Genomic DNA, 16,651 nt, shown 5'->3' with positions numbered 1-16,651 from the left:
TGCTCCTCCTGGCATTCCTGAGGCGTTCGGTCAAAATGAACGCTTGGGGTCTTCCCACATGGGCATTTTCAATTTCAAGACACCAAGTTTCCTCTAATTACGTTGTTTTCACATTGTTGGTTTACACTAACTCCAGAGGCTTTATTACTGTTCTCCACCTATACAAGACTGGCCTTCTAAGCTTCCCATCCATTTTTGGCAAAGCATTTATTTAAAATAAAATGCCAACACAGCAATTTACCTTCTAAAACAAGATAAAAATCACCCTAATCATAGACTATTTTTTTTTTCTTAAAAATATCATAAATAAGCTCTGGCATTGGTTAAGTAACACTCAGGAATGCCAGCTACTCATGCTGTAGAAGTGAAAGAGGTAATGAACACTGCAAGATAATAGTTTGCTTCAGCCAAAAAAGCATGTCACAGCCACACAGGCTTGCTTTTGTACAGCTCTTCATCATCCTTCCAGAAAGACAGACTGAAAAGATAAGAAGTAGAGAAGGGCACAAACATCAGACAGCCTTGCTTTCTGCATTTTTAATAGCTCAGTAAGTTAAAAAAAAAAAATCTCTTCAGATTCTAAAAGCGTAGGACTATGTCCTCGCTAACATTAAGTTTCACTTCTCCACAGTATTCTACGAATAACGGAAACAGCCCTGTGCAAATTCTGTGGTTTTAAGCAAAGCACAACTCATTAGTTCTAGCCACATACAAGCCTTTGTCCATCATCTTCAAGAGAACTGCTAAAAAGCATGATACACAATGCAGGTCTACAATACAGGAAAAAAATAAAGCTTTTCTGATTTATTTTTCATTACAATATGAGAAAAAAAAGAACATACTAATATTTCCAGAAGCACTGGTAAGTCTGGCTGAGTAATTCAAAGTGGTTCCAGGAGCACAAACAAATGTAGTATTTGCTTCTGTCCATCAGGAGTGTATCTTTTATTTTGGGTATCGCACACCTACATCCCACAACAGGATCATGCAAACAACATAGGCAACACAGTTCCTCAAGAAAAGCCAGTGCAGAAGTCTACACACAGACAAACAATCCACTGAAAGAAACCAAAAAGACATGAGCAAGAAGTATTTTCCCTTCATGTTCTGTAGATCTCAAAAGAAATGGATCACAGCTTGGGAGCCAGCTCTATTTGATGTAGTACCAGTGCTCATAGTCTCAAACACACACAGACAAATTCCCTCTGAAAAACCCCAAAGATTTATGTCCCTCGACCTCTCTTCTCACAGGAAAGAGATCATTGGCCCAGGAAACTCTGAGAATGTAACTGGTGACAGAGAAGATCAGAGTCATACGTGAAAGCAACAGCCTTCTTTCCAGTCATCTTTCTTCATAATAACCTAAAGCATCTCTACCCATATTCGTCCTGCACAAGCAATTTCTGGTCTACAGAAAGATGAGGACGTACTCTCATCCCTGCCATTAAAGCAATCTTAAGATTAAATGGAAGCAAAATCCTTTAAGAGTAATTGTCTGAAACTATAGCAGTATATTTGCACAGGTTTAAGGAAAGGCCTAATGGAAAGGTTTAAGGAAGAGCCTAATGGAACAGACAACATAATTAATTTCTAAAAACAGCTCTAAACCCAAACAGCTCAAAGAATGTATTTCTTTCTTAAAACTATATTATGAAAACAGATGCTCAATAACAGTAGGCGCATCTGTGCTTCAAAGCCAAAGCACCAGAAAAGTACAAAAAAAGTTATTTCTAAAGTGATTATTTTAATTAATCGACACTTAGAGGAGGTATCCATCTTTCACTTTGTACATCAAAGGTTAAATGCAAAGGTTAAAAAGCAAAGGGAGGCATACTTAATTCCTAAACTGAGGACTGCTAGATGCAGAAGACAATTCACAAGATAGAAATGTTTCCTGAAACATTTTCTTCAGTACTAATGCAGGAAATGATTAGTCTACTTAGGAACAATACTCTATTGCACCAGGAAGACCAGAATGAGCAGTTGCTATTTAAAATAGTCACAGAATAAATGCATTTAACTGGAACGCAGCATCTATTACTTTCCCATCAGTTCATGTTCAATGTACTCCATGCAGTTTTAAAAAAAGCTATTTAAAATACAAAAGAGGACTTTAATCTCTATTTTACTATAGTTTTTAAAGGAAAAAAAATGGAAAACAGCTTGTGCTAGCTGAAAGTTTTAGTCAGTTAAAAATAGCTTAAAAAATTTGGGGTCTGGTCTATTTTACTACGGTAGGAAAAAGGGCTAACTAGCAACCAGTCGAAGAATCTGGTTCCGTAAGTATGTGCACAGCTGGTTCATCAAGTCTCTGTTCTGCCCTTCAACCCAGTGCATTTCTACTAATGCATCATTTTTTTCTTTCTTCACATTCATTAAACACTTAAAGAGAAAGCATCTACTAGTTTCTTTGGGACTTTGTCCTTTTTCAATTGTTAGATTGCTAGCTTCCTCTGAAGGGTCAGATTCCTCCTTCACATTACTGGAACCTTTACTATGTGACATTTCTGCCTGATTTGCTTCTACATCCTCCTCCTCCTCCACATGCTCATTGTGTTCTTCTTTGGCAGCAGATTCTTCCATTGGCTTGTCACCTGCAGTCAAGTGGACATCCTCATCAGGTGCCATTAACCCCATTTCAGAGTCCTCAGTCTTGGATTTTTCACAGTCTAGATTGCTGCTCATACTTTTCTGGCTGTTTTTCTCCTCTTCCATTGCTTGCAGAACATCTTCAGAAGCTCGAGGAAGTTCTCGTAATTGCCTTACTCTCTCTCGTTTCTTTCGCCTCAGATGAACCCAGGAGTTTTCGATTGCAGTCAGAAACAGGCTAACTTCATCTTTCCCACAAGGAACACGCTTATGTTGAACCTATTGCAGAAAACAGCAGAACTTCATACTATCCATTCATCATTACACTTTAAAGTAAGAGGCTGCTGTAACACATAACACTTAACACTGTACCTTTAGATCATCAAGAATCTTCTCTACCCAGGCTCTAACCACAGCAATGGCACCTACAGCATCCCAGCCCACAGCTGTAGCTTTGACTGATAACTCTTTGACTGTAGAAGCCAAGACCATGAATGTAATTGGTTTTCGGGGTTTTTCTAGTTTTCTTCTTTTAGAGGGAGGCGACTAGAACAAGCAACAAAAACAGAGCATCACCAAAAGGTTACAAAGCTATGCAATATTACTTTGCAATATTACTACTATTGCATGTGCTTTTGTACTCAGAATACATATTAAGTATTCTGTTTATATTAACAGATTAAAAGTATAAAGTAACCCAATAAATATTCTCTCTGATATGGGCTATGTTTTACTTCTCCTTAAAGAGTTATTTTAGGGAACATCACATGAGCATGCATTTTGTGCTAGCCTGATGGGCAGAATGGGATTTTAATCTTCACATGCTAGGCATAAAGGTCTATCAGTTCCTTCAAATTCTTGAATTACAGAGAGCTACTGAAGTGTGGCTGCCTTCAGAACTAGAGAGAAATTTTGACCCTAATCAATGAAGTTTAACTTGCATCTTCTACTGCATGGCTATTGCATATACCTTTCTTACAACATATGTACACCTGGATCTAAAAAAGCAACCGGTTCACCTAAGTTAAGATGAACAAGTTCCACTTATAACTGTGCAAGCAAGTATAGAAGAGCTAGACATGTTCATATTTATTTAGTAAGAGAATTTATATGATAAATTAAAACAAAATTCTCAAGAGGGTAGCTTAAACTTTAAATCTAGTCCAAAACTTAGAGATTTAGAAGTATATAAAACATATGCTACTTGAAGTATGTTAGAAAACTTCCTAAAGCCCGCAAGAAGTCCCTGTAGATTTCATTTTTCATTCCTAGTCATAAATCATACACAAATCACAAATAACAACTGCTAATGGATTGGAAGCCAATTAAGAAATCCCATTGTCCATGCAGCCCTGCCCATCAAAAATTCCACACTGAAGGAGAACAGTTTGTTTCATAGCAGTTTTATTATAGCCCATTAGACACTTTCTCAAATATGAGGTATAGACAATTGCAAGCAAACCAAAATGAAGCTACTTACAGGCACTTGTACATCATCATAGAAACTCCATGCCAGTGCCCATCTCATGGTACGCCCTTGACAGAATTCAGTATGGGTAACTTTAGGAACCTATGTAAAGAAGCAATACAAAATTTTGTTTCATACTAATAAATAACTTACTGTTCTACATATACTTTCAAATTAAAAAAAAAATAGCATAGAGCTATTTCCTCCTGATAGTAAGAGATTCTAACAGCTCATAGGTGTTAGTGCCAGATGAACCTGATCAGTGCAAGCCTGGTACAAGAGCCCAGGATTTCTCATCTCTACCCTACCATGCCTGTGCCCCTCGAGAGCTCCAAGTTCAGCAATACTCAACACTGCCTTTTTTCGGCAGTGACCCAACACTACCTACAGCACACATCTGTCTTCTGATTTGTAAAAGGCACATCCTTTCCTCCTTGTTCAGAGCCTACTCCCATTCCAAATTTGAATGCTGAGCCCATTGCTGCAACATAAAAACACGGAACAAAGTGATAGGGGCCTGGAAACAAAACCACTCACCTGTCACCAGATGTTTGGGCTGCTTTCACACTTGCAACACTGCTGAGTCCCCTAGGCAGACCTCTATATACCACTAATAACTTTAATTAGCAAACAGATGCAAAAAAAAAGCAATCTTAAAAGCAAAGAAGTGTTTTGAGTCACTCCTACAATGGCGATAGCACAAATAAATCCTCCTTAAGGCCTTTAAGTCTTACCAAATATCATATCACAATCCTAGCTCAGTCAAATTACTCTAGTCAGTCATTCTTATCTTTAATCTTATCTTTTCAGTTAGACTTAACAGTGAAGGCTGCTGGAGAATATTCAGATAAGCCCAAGACAAGCAGCTAATTCTAATTCCAGAGAAAATCTGGAGTACTCTTCGCATTCCCCAGTTCTCAAAAAATTTTCCTTAGGGAAAGGGATGAGATATTTTAAGGGAGCGTTCTATTTTTCTTGTGCAAAAGATGATACTTAGTTGGTAATAGGTGTTAGTATTCATTTAAACAGTAGTCATCAATACACTTCTGAGGTTACATAGCACTACCAAACAGGCATGAAAGATTTCACTTTCTAATCTGTCAAATGCAGGTAACTAAAAATTGCTTATCTTCATGAAACAGAGTAACTTTCCTAAAACAGCTGGAAACCAGATTCAGCCCATCTTCTCCTCACTAGCCTCTACAAGATTAAATTCTTACTACCACTTTGTGTACTATAATAGACCAGAGCTTAAGGACTGTACTTTTAATTGTGAGGCATGTAGCCACCCACAGAAGTAACTAAAAAAAGTTACACTTCCACTCCAAAACTCTTCTCTCCATACATTTCTTCCCTTGCTCCATGCAACACCATTTCCAGCTGAGCTCACATTCCTTTGCTGTTCCTTCAACCTGTATTTCCATAGAAGCATATAAGAAGCTTCCTCTTGCCACCTTTCTCCTACTGCACAAGTCATGCTTTCCAGACCAAGCTCACCAAGCTGGGCTTCACAGTGCTAGCCCTCTGCATTTCCTTAGTCCATCCACCATCTCTAAAGCAGCTCTGTAATACCACCTGAGGATGATAATGCTAAGTAATTTTTTCCCTGAAACACCTACACCCAGTTCAGGCACATTTGCAGAAGCAAAAAAAGGTGAAGTTGACAGGGTTTACTGCCCTTCATTGTCCATCGTTTCTGATGCCACTCAACAATCTGACTTGACTCCACATCCCCTCCACTCTCTCCTTTCACTCTGTTATCCCCAAAAAATCTCAAACACTTTCTCTCCATAGCTCACCAATCCTTAACTTTCTCTCTAAACTGAAAAAATGTGCAACCTGGTTTTAGTTGCCTCATACATTTCAACTACACGTCTCTAAACAAAAATGACTGACAGAAGCATATTGCAGTAATGTGCCTTCAAACATTTCTGCATCTTTGCCAAAATTGAAGTCTGAACTTATACTGTCCTTAAATGTAAAATTCAGATCCAAAGTTAGCATTATTTAGTCTTTTCATACATGTATCCATTGAGGCATTTATATAAAATATTGATAAAGTGCTATAAAGCATCCTAGTTGATTCCAAAGTATCATCAGCTCCAGGGCTTAAGCCACAGGTTTGCACAGAAAATTCAGACAAAAATCTGGTACTTTTAAGAAATGCCTTCAAAACATAAATAAGAAAAGGTGAGTAAAAAGATGTTTCTATCTTTCCCACCTTTGGGTTCCTAGTTCTACCTTCCCAATAAATACAGAAAATGTCAAGACTATTTGAACTATGAGTGAATTTTAGAACACTTACACTGCTTACCAACCTGAATCAAAGCATAGCAGGCACTTGACTACAATGAACACTATCTCAGCTCTGTTTCAAGAGGTTCTGAATTTGAACAAAATGAAACTGCTAATTTCAAGAAGAACAAAATAGAAAAGCTCAGTTTTTCTCTGCAACATTCAAAAGGATTTATCTTACTTTATTAATACTGGGGTGTAACAGTGAGAGGATAGCAAAGAAAGTCAGGTACTTCAAATTCTGTGTCTAGCTCAGCATCTGCTTTTGTCATGAAGTTTTGAGATTTTTCTCTGGGTAGCCGTTCAGATTTTAGGGAATTAATTCACCATGCATTCTCTTTCCTTCCACTCTCAACCACTTACAATGAGATATCTCATAAACTTTTTCTCTGTAAGCAAATTATAGAAGACCTAAGTATCCTTGGGAGAGCCAAAATAAGTCCTTTGCATACCCTTCTTGCATCAGAAGAGCTTAGTGCCACAAGGTTCTAGAGTTTATTGTATGTCAGAATTGAGCATGAACAATAACATACATAAAATGTTAATATATAGTTTGATACTATGTGTATTGGTTGACAAATGTATCCCAACATTCAAAAGGCAATTCAGTGAGAAAAGGATAGGTTGTAAAAGACAAGTGTCAGAGTAAGACAGGAAACAAAGAATGAAGAGGATATAGTATTGGCTCAAAGAGATAGGAAAAAGTCAGAGGCACTAGTAAAAGCAAGCTCTACAATATACAGGAGACCTATTGTCTAACCGAAGCTCAACCTCGTCAATATTTTTTTTTTTTTGCAAATATTACCAGATTCGACTGTTAGTTTAAAATCTATTTTGAAGAGATTTACTATTACTCTTCTAATTCACTTTTTTTTTTAACCCAAGCAAATTGTTAGATTTCACGTTAGCTAAGAGGAAAGAAAGATAAAAAAAAATTTTACAAAGGATCCGTTAGGCTATTTCAGAACAGAAGTCCCTGTATATTCTAAAAAGACATGTACTTTTGACATGATTCTAAACATATAGACACAACAATCTGAAGATGCTATAGCATTACATCAGTTTTGAATCTTCAACAATTAACTACTTTGACTGCTTCCCTAATAAGGGATCATAGTTTATTCTTGTAAATAATAATTCAAATAGCACATACACTCTGGAATAAAGTATATACTGCATTGAACACATACAGGATACACATGGAGTGTATGCAAACTTACCCCCTGGATTCGAAGTTCCTCTTTCAATGGTGCTAAACTGCATTTCTTCCCCAGCATGCAGCTGTACCATCTGCAGACAATATATTAAACAAAGCGTTTTACAAATACAGATCATCTGAAAATGGCAACTAACAGAAAGAACTACCTGAATCAGAAATCTGCAAGTGCAATAAGAGATTTAAAATCCGGATGCAGAAAGGGTTATCTCTAAATATAATGTACTAAAGAATGAAAATTAGAGTTCCTATGTTACGGACAGTTTCCTCAAGACTTATTGTGCATCTTCATTGAAGACAAGCACCTTAAATTGATCATATATACGTGTTAAATAGTATCAATTCTCACAGTGTGCAGCAAACTAAAAAATTAAGATCATTGGATATTAAGCAACAATCATTTATTTCCTGCATAATGCAATATACAGAGCTTCATGCAGCAATACTTTTGTTAAACTCCAAAATCTCTGTCAAAACTAAAACACGCATCTTTCCCAAAATTTCAAAACACAGAACCTGCAACTCCTAGGTGAGCAATCAGGGGAAGAGAAGAGAAGGAATCACATATTAACAACATTTCCTTGCCCAAAGTTTCAGTCTTCTGTTCTACTATTCATTGGTTCAGCTCTTTGGTAGAGCTGTCAAACCTCAAAATAGGAAACCAACACAGTATTTTAAGCTATTCTTCCTATAACAGAGTCTCCAAGTCAGCTTATTCAAAAACATAAACCAAACCACTTCTGCCCATGAACACAAATAGTGCTTATTTTTCCTAAATATGATACATGGTTAGCACCTGGGCATATTCTATACTTTGTGCTATCAGTTTATCAGATCAAGAGATACCCTTCTCCTTCCCTGTGGAGAAGTGTTACCAGGAGAAGTAGTACAGGGAACAACACATTCGTCATAATTCCACATCACCTTTTCAAGACAGATTTCTTGCCTGAGTAACATCAGTCTGTTCTCTATACCTTTGCCACCTGGATTCCTTCCAAGGTCTTAAAATAGCACATTTCTCCTGAATCTACACACACCAGGTGGGATGAGTAACAAAGTTGCTTTACATTTCCAGAACTCACCACAGACCTATCCCTTGTCCTACAATACAGAACCACTTAAGTCCTAAACTGTACATGTCCTTCCAGATCTTTATATTTTACACAATATACTGTATGGTCCCACGGAAACTACACTGGTGGAATAAAACCACTACACATCAGAAAGAAGACTTACACAGGACAAAAACATTCAGTTGTAAGTGGAAGAACGTTTTTAAAAAATAGTCACTTCCTCTCATCTCCCAATCCTGATGCTCAAAGAGAGCCTACAAAACACCTCAATTATTTCCTTAGTTGCATCCTCAGATAACTCTTCTAACACAGACTCTATTAAGTGATAGATTTATTAGTGTTGCATGAAGATGCACTTCTGCATCGACGTTTTGCCTCCTCCCCATGCTACTGCTGATTAAACTCAGAACTGTTTCAGCTTGTACTTAACTTTGAAAAAAATCACTGCATTTATTTCAGACATGAAAAAGATCGTGCAAACCTAAAAGTTTGTCTACAACAGCTGCATTAAAACAGTATTTTACCCACTGACTTTGACAGGAACAGCAAGTATTTTTTAGTGTCTTTGCTGGCATAAATAAGATTGCTCTAAGTTGCAATAGCTTAACTCTTGTGGCTCCTAACTACTTCTAAATCTCAAAACTTCTGGTATACTATTCTGCCATACTATATATCCACTTCCTGTATGTCCTAAGATTTCAAAGGTAAAGGAGAAAGGAAGGATATAAAAAGTGATTTTTAAACATTTGCAGAATTGTAGCCTATGCAAGCCTCCACTTTTCTTCTTCAAAGCGCTACACAATGGAGGCATTTATAGTATAGTCAAATGCAGTTTTGTTTTGTCTTGTTTTTCCAAAACTGGAATATATTCTTCATGTTTACAGATCTATCACTGGAAAGCAAACATTCTAAAGAAAAGATGTGGTATAGGAGAGATGAAGATGTACCCCTAATATAGTGCTCTGGTTAGAATGGCACCCAAAAAATAAAACAAAAAAAGCCCTCTTGAATGTATAATAAGGAAGCCTGCATTATCTTTGCTTAGAGCACTGATGAAACCCTGGAAATACAGCTGCTAAAATTTTTTGTGTGTTTTTCAGAAGAATAGTTAAAAGAAAAAATCTGTGAAAAAAAATGAAGACATGCCATCTGTTTAATCTTGTTCAAAAGAAGGTCTGGCTATGCTTTCTAACACAGCTTATACTTACCCAAGGCGGTATTCAGTACTATATTGCCATTTAGCAGACAAAGCAGTAAGTTACCAAATTCAACCAAAAAAAGGTGCAAATTTAGGTAACAAACAGATAACTAAGCACTGTGATAAATCATCCTATCCCAGAAGCACTTAAAAAAAATAAATCACAGAATCACAGAATGGTTGAGGTTGGAAGGGATCTCTGGAGATCAGCTAGTCCCCCCCTGCTCAAGCAGGGTCACCTGAAGTGTCTGGGCAGGTTTTGAGTATCACCAGAGAATGTGACATTCGTTCTCTACTACAAAACAGAGAGAATGGAAGTGAGAGGGAGGGAGGGTCATGTAAATTACTTCCAATCAAGTAATGTTGCGACTTAAAGGGGCTGCCAGTTTAGGCAGACCATTAGATCTAAACTGAATCGGAAGAAGTAGGCAGCTTTACTGGTACTTCACTGTCAGTGCAGCTCACAGCAGGCTCAGGAAGCCATCAATGAATTGATTTACTCCACTGAGGAATTTGTTGCAAGTCAAAATGCCTGCCCATTTCAGTTTCACCTCACATGAACGTTTTGCAGGAGTGGCCCTATCTCTAGATAGGCGTTAGGCCCACAAACTTTACCTCCCTGCAGATTTCCATTGCACCAGCACACCACTTTCCAAATATCACATCCTCGTCAACAGATAAAAAGCCCTTGTTTCTGGATGCGCAAGGTGGCAAGGAGGCACACATACATTTGGAACTGTAATAGGCTATCAGACTGTATCAATTTCATGAGCACTAGCAACGCTATTAGTCAGGATCATTGACTGGCTTCAGCAAAAGTGTGTTAGTTTAGCTGCAGACTACAGCGGTCACTTGTACTGGTTTAAGGTCCTCACTTTTAAAAACCTGTAACTGACAATGGGTTGTAATTTGCCTGATGCTGATGAACAATTAACTTTCTATAAACTGAGACTAAATTACTAATGTATAACACTACACAAAGTGAATACATATTGCTGGACCACATTCCTCACTAAAAATGTCACTGTCACATGACCACCGCCAAAGAAGTGGATAAAAGTTTGTTTAGCTGGAACAGAGCACTTACCGTAACCTCTTTTTAAGTTGTAGACTATCATGGATAATTCTTTTGACAAATTCTAGTTCTCCTCCCTCAGCCATGATTTCTGTGATTCCTCCTGTATTTACAGAACTGGGAGGAGGTCGCCGTGGATTTCGAGAATTTACTCCCTGGATAACAAAGAGTGTTTGAGAACAAACATTTCATTAAATGTTGAGTTTCTTTACATATTGCTTCCTAGCTCAACCTTCAGCAGGTAGCAAATGTCAAAACCTCTAGTTGTCTTCCACCCATCATAAACACAGACAATAGACAAATATACATTAAAATACACGTAACAGCTGATACTAACTGCTCTCCATTTTGTTGTATCTAACTTTGTACTTGAATGAAAGGCAGACATTCTGGCAGACAAACTCTTCCCTTTGCAAGGGGGAGGAGATTAGGATCACGACTAAGCCTCCCAGTGTTAGTCATACAAATGAATAATATCCGAGCAAATTCCCTGTATCTCAAACACAGATAAATTACTTACCACACATCAATATCCTGCTAACATGCAATATGTAGTTCCACTACACTTAAGACATGCTGACAAATAACACTTAAATCTTTTATAGTGCCCCATATTACAGAGGCTAAGTTTCTGACTGTATTTACTAGGTACTACAAGAACAGTTCGGAGCTGTATAGTATTGCCTAAATCACTAAGAAAACAAAAAATTACACAGAAGCATGATTCCAGAAACTCATTCCTCTCACCATAATCAACTAGCACTTGATTTCAGACAGTGAGTACCTATTTACTTTCAAAACTAATTCTCTAAGATAGAAAGAACTTGTGAAAAAAGTTCTTCACTTCTGTAAAGGTAACAGTTGAAATTTTTTAATAGTTGGGGCAGGGGGGGAAACAAATTTTAATGCTATTTCATAATGATTTGGGATTTTCCATTGAACTTTCTGCCAGGGAAGAGGTTAAACTATTGCTACTCTCCCATTCACTAAACACTGGAATAAGTGCACACAGCATTTAGTTTGTTAAGTTACCTTCGCTTCCAATTGGTTGGCAAAAAAGGGAGGGTTGCACATGCAAAAATCATAAACAATCTCAGATTCTTCTTTCAGTGCGTCCATTAGAAGAGTCTTCTGTGGTACCTTAACCACTAACAGAAAACACAAAAGTTTAGTCAGTAAGGAGCTTTATAATTTAGCTAGTGTGCCATAGTTGTTTCACTGAGGTGGTTTTATGACAATATATTCTACAAAAACTCTATTTTGTAAACATTATTATACATAAACAATAATAAGTATCAACATAATTACATTGCAAATAATGACTTTAGGCTTAGCCTACAAACAGATTATATATGTGTGTGTATATATATATATATGTATATATACACACACACATATACATACACATACAATATATATATGTGTGTGTATATATACACACACATACAAATATATATGTATGTGTGTATATATATTGTGTGTGTATATGTAGACATACATATATGTGCATATATATAAATATATATACACACACATGCAGACGTACATTCCACACATATGGAAAACACGGTTACAGGTGAAGCCCAGTTCAAAGATCTAAAAAGACTAACACAAGCAGGACTTCTCGTAGACTTAATCAGTGCTGCAGCTTACAGATAAGCCATCCAGGACCAATATATTTAGAATGACATCAAAAGGCATTACACTCCTCCTCTCCTAACATTTACTACTATATTTTATTACCATCCTAAAACAGAAAGTTATTAGTATGGTAAGCAATTACTAATTTTCAGGTTATATTATCTGACATAAATGACTGCTAGAATACCCCCAAACTTTAAAGCTGCACTCCTAAAAGTCACAACTACTTGTCATTTCCAGACAGCAGTTGGCTACAGGTACCATCATTGGTAGGCCCTTGCCCATGACTACCCATCAGCAATGGGGCATTTATTCAGATTATCACCATAGCCACTGCAGCTTCACCAGAGACTCTTTTGCCAGAGGTTTTTCCAGTAAAGCCAACCCTTACACCAGTAAGAATCCTATGATGGCAACAGCAACAGTACACTGCCATTGTTCCTCATATCAAGTTCTGGATCTTCAAGACTGACGTGAAGGACAGACTGAGAGGAAAACATTGTGGTTAAAAGGATACTACCAAAAAATCCAGCAGAACTAAGGTTTTTATTTCAGGGCTGAAGGATGAACCTGCTTTATATCCCACAAGAAATTTTCCAAGTCCATCCACAGAGCAAGTTTGGCATTTGGCAACTGCCAAAGGCATTGTTAAAACCTAATTCAGAAACAAAGACTAACTATTTGAACAGGTACATGGCAGTATCATGCAAATTTTCTGGGAGGAGCAATTCATTCCTCTTGGTAGCAGAAACAGCATGATCTCTAAGACAAACATCAGTAACAAAGAATATGAAGAAAAAAAATCTCTAAGATGAAGCTGAACTTTCACATTCTTGTATGGATGGTTCTTCATCCACATATTCCATCCCTGACAAGCTGTGCCTTTCTGGCTAAAGCATGCCTGGGCCTTACTAAACACTCTGCTAAATAAAATCAGTGGAGCAAGTCTTTGGCAGGAATATAAGTTCTGATTTGCCACTGAATGTGGCAAAGGTATGTCACAACATCTGTATGCTACTCAAATATCTTATATTATCATACCTTTTATAAGATCAGACAAGTTATTCTGTTCCACGTTCTTCTTGGCATAATTGAAGCACATATCATCCACTTCTGTTGCAAGAAAGTACCAGCCATTCAAAGTTGCCCCAAGTAATGGGTATATGCAAGATGCCCCTGTCCCTGTAGAAAAGAAAAGTCACAGAAAAAGGCAAAATAAATCTCTGGTGTTATACAGAGCGTGTCTGTTAATTACATAATGTTTACAACATAAACAACTATTTTCAAGAAAACTGATTATAAACCACTAATCAGCATTTTAGTGAACCTTATTTTCTTAATTTAAAATAGAGCACAGTCAAAGATGCACTTTCAGTAAAGAATATTTCCATCCTGCCTGGAAATAAGTTATCTAGTAAATGACAGACTTCTTTGTTAAATCAATCATTGTCCTATAGAAGAAGCAGTTTATACAGTGAAAGCCAAATATATTTTGACTTTCTAAAAAAGATGATTACTGACAAATGTATTTTTCTGTATTCTTCTATTGCAAATAATTTTACTTCGATGCATAGAGCAACCATAAAAAAGAAACTGACATCTCTGTAATATCTGACTTTTTTCCCCTAACACTTACAACATTCAAAGAATCCGGGGTGCCAATTAAGCTATTTAAGAAAACAGCCTGACAGATGCAAACTTGTTCACAAAGAGAAATACACACTAACATAAAATGTCACTTTTTTACAATTATAGCATATACGATATCCTTGTTTTATTTCTAATGAAAACCAAATGATTCAGATCAGTGTACACCTTACACATTCACACCTCTACCGAATAACTAAGCTTGTGCTGATCTGCTGGTTGATCCAGATATTATCAAGTGAAACTGAAAAAGCTGCAATATTCCTAGACAGCAACTACTGAAAGATATCATCAGTCTGTGGATGCCTAGTCTAGCTTCAACAGTACTTTGCTTTCTACAGACATACAGGAAATCCTGATCATCTGCAATGAAAAGGTAGTTTTCCTAGTATTTTCCCTAATTTTTAATTAAACTTCTTTTACAATTTAGCTCATTAATATCTCTGCATTGAAAAAAAAAGCTTAAAAAAAGAAAAGATAGAACAGTCATCTATCAAATACACCTGAAAAGAGAGAAAAAATAACACATCAAAATACAAGGCTAGAAAATATTGTTATGCAGCCTACAAGTATCTCTCACATAGATGTCCAAAAGCAGAAAAAAATGTTAATATGATGTAACGCACCAGTTGGAAGACTGAGAAGAAATGCAATCAAAAACTGAGAGACAAAGAGACACTTCTTTTGGAATCACATTTTTATCTGTTACTAACAGTGCAATTTTGAATACAAAACAAAGCCACATTCAGTGCCACCAAAAGCAAAAACAAGAAAAAAAACACACCTGCTACAGTCATTCTTATGTTTGTGCAAAGAAACACAGTCCAAGAAAGTCATCTGAAATACCAGTACATTGCTAGCATCACGTTCATGTTTATCAAATTTAAGATTTCTCTCTTGATGTATAACCAGTTTTATTAGCTAATTTCATCGATAGTAAATAACTTAAATTTTTGTTAAAAGGCTTATTCCAAGTACCTATGTCAATTCCCCGTCTAAGAACTTGCTTATCGACCTCCTGATGGCCGATAAGATCTTCCACCCAATGGATATAATTCAGTCGCAAAGGAACCGTAGGAATAAGCCTTTCCAAGGGGATGTCGATTGTAAGTCCAAAATCTTCTTTCAGGAGGGTGCACGTCAGAGCCCTCACCGCTTCGGGGTCCTTGAAGTTTAGGCTGAAAGATACAACAAGCGATTAACAGAAGGGTACGGCTTCAAGCCCTGCGTGCCGACACACGCGGAGTCGTGTCCCGTCCCGTCCCCCCCCAAAACACACACACACACACACACTCTGACGCCGGGAGACCGAGAGCCGTTGAGCCGCCCCTCCCTCACGGCGGCTCCGGAAGCAGCCCCCCTCCCCCCTCCCCCCCCCAACGGCCGCGCAGCCCTACCTCACCCTGCCGGACAGGGTGGCCTGCACGTGCTGCCGGAACTCGGGGTACTTGGAGGCCAGGTAGGCGAAGTCGGGCGGTTTGTCCTTGTAGCGGTTTCGTGCGTGCATGGACTTGCTGAGGGCCATGGCGACGGAAGGGAGAGGGGGCCGGGAGGGGGGCCGGGGGGCGCGACGCCCCCCCCCCCGCGGAGCGCGAGGCGAAGTGAGGGAGAGGAGGGGACGGGACCTGCCCCGCGGCCGCCCGCCTCAACGCCCGCCCGCGCCGCCGTCACAGCTCCCAGCGCGCACTGCGGCGGCCGGTTGGGATGTACCAATGTGGGGCGGGCGGGGAGGGGGGACGCTGAGGGAAGCGGCGGCAAGAAAGCGGCTTCGCCGGCTGCATAAGGCGCCTCACGGTGCCCGCTCTGTCTAGTCGGGCTCAGGACAGCATCTGCAGGCTGTCTGCGCTCCCCTCAGGGCTGCTGCCCCAGCGAGAGCTGCTCGGTGGGCGGCAGCACCCCCTGCGAGGGCACCAGTTCCCCTCCGCGGGCGGCCGCCCGGCCCGCTACGTTTTTTAGTCAGGTTCAAGCCCACGCCGAGAGGGAGCTTGATAATATTCCCGCAGGTTCCCTTCGTCGTCGCTAACAGCGTAATTTTCCCTCACCAGTTTACCCTGCCTAACGCACAGTTAGCCCATCGGCTTATTTTGGGTGTTAGGAATTAGTTGCGTCACCGGGCCTTTATCCTACCTCCTAGAAATTACTCGATGCGTATGGAGTTGGGTTTTATAACGCTCTACAAACGGAACGAGTTTCACAGGCATTCTTGAAATCTGACTTTGGAGTTTCACATAGCAGATGTAATAATTTGACTGAGGACTTTGAGGGAAAACGACGCTAGTAGTGATAAAAGCTCTTACTCTGTGTACTTGTTTGCAGACGTATACCACAGAGAACAACAACAATCTTACTTTTTACATGTGCTGCTTTCCCACCGGGAAGAAAAAAAAAAGGAAACAATACAATCAAAACTAATACAATTAAATTTTTTTCAAGTTAGGGAACAGGAGGA

The 16,651-nt window shown here is 38.7% G+C and overlaps 1 protein-coding gene across 2 annotated transcripts; it reads right to left on the bottom strand.

Moving 5' to 3' along the window:
* Nucleotides 1-547: 547 nt before the first annotated feature.
* Nucleotides 548-15,854, bottom strand: METTL16 (methyltransferase 16, RNA N6-adenosine). Of its 2 annotated transcripts, none has more exons than XM_062571654.1 (9): nt 15,600-15,854; nt 15,181-15,380; nt 13,597-13,737; nt 11,947-12,062; nt 10,927-11,069; nt 7,573-7,642; nt 4,070-4,159; nt 2,962-3,135; nt 548-2,868 (listed from the first exon to the last, which is right to left on the bottom strand). In XM_062571654.1, the coding sequence occupies exons 1-9, from the start codon at nt 15,725-15,727 to the stop codon at nt 2,248-2,250; spliced, it is 1,683 nt and encodes a 560-aa protein (XP_062427638.1). In that variant the 5' UTR covers nt 15,728-15,854; the 3' UTR covers nt 548-2,247. The 2 variants fall into 2 exon arrangements, with proteins under 2 accessions (XP_062427638.1, XP_062427645.1); XM_062571661.1 differs by having other exon boundaries at nt 15,605-15,684.
* Between the last annotated feature and the right edge of the window lie 797 nt (nt 15,855-16,651).

The sequence above is a fragment of the Rhea pennata genome, chromosome 1 (assembly GCF_028389875.1).
Source record: "Rhea pennata isolate bPtePen1 chromosome 1, bPtePen1.pri, whole genome shotgun sequence".
Classification (NCBI taxonomy): Eukaryota; Metazoa; Chordata; class Aves; order Rheiformes; family Rheidae; genus Rhea; species Rhea pennata.
Note: the sequence above shows the minus strand (reverse complement) of the source record. Positions and strands in the feature narration are given on the sequence as shown.

Bases quoted from the DNA above. Each gene is read 5' to 3' on its own strand.
- METTL16 (XM_062571654.1), bottom strand. From the start codon at position 15,727: ATGGCCCTCAGCAAGTCCATGCACGCACGAAACCGCTACAAGGACAAA. The intron at 7,643-10,926 runs GTAAGTGCTCTG...TATTGTCTGCAG, and splicing joins CAACTTAAAAAGAGGTTACG to ATGGTACAGCTGCATGCTGG. The intron at 3,136-4,069 runs GTAAGTAGCTTC...TGCTTGTTCTAG, and splicing joins ATGATGATGTACAAGTGCCT to TCGCCTCCCTCTAAAAGAAG.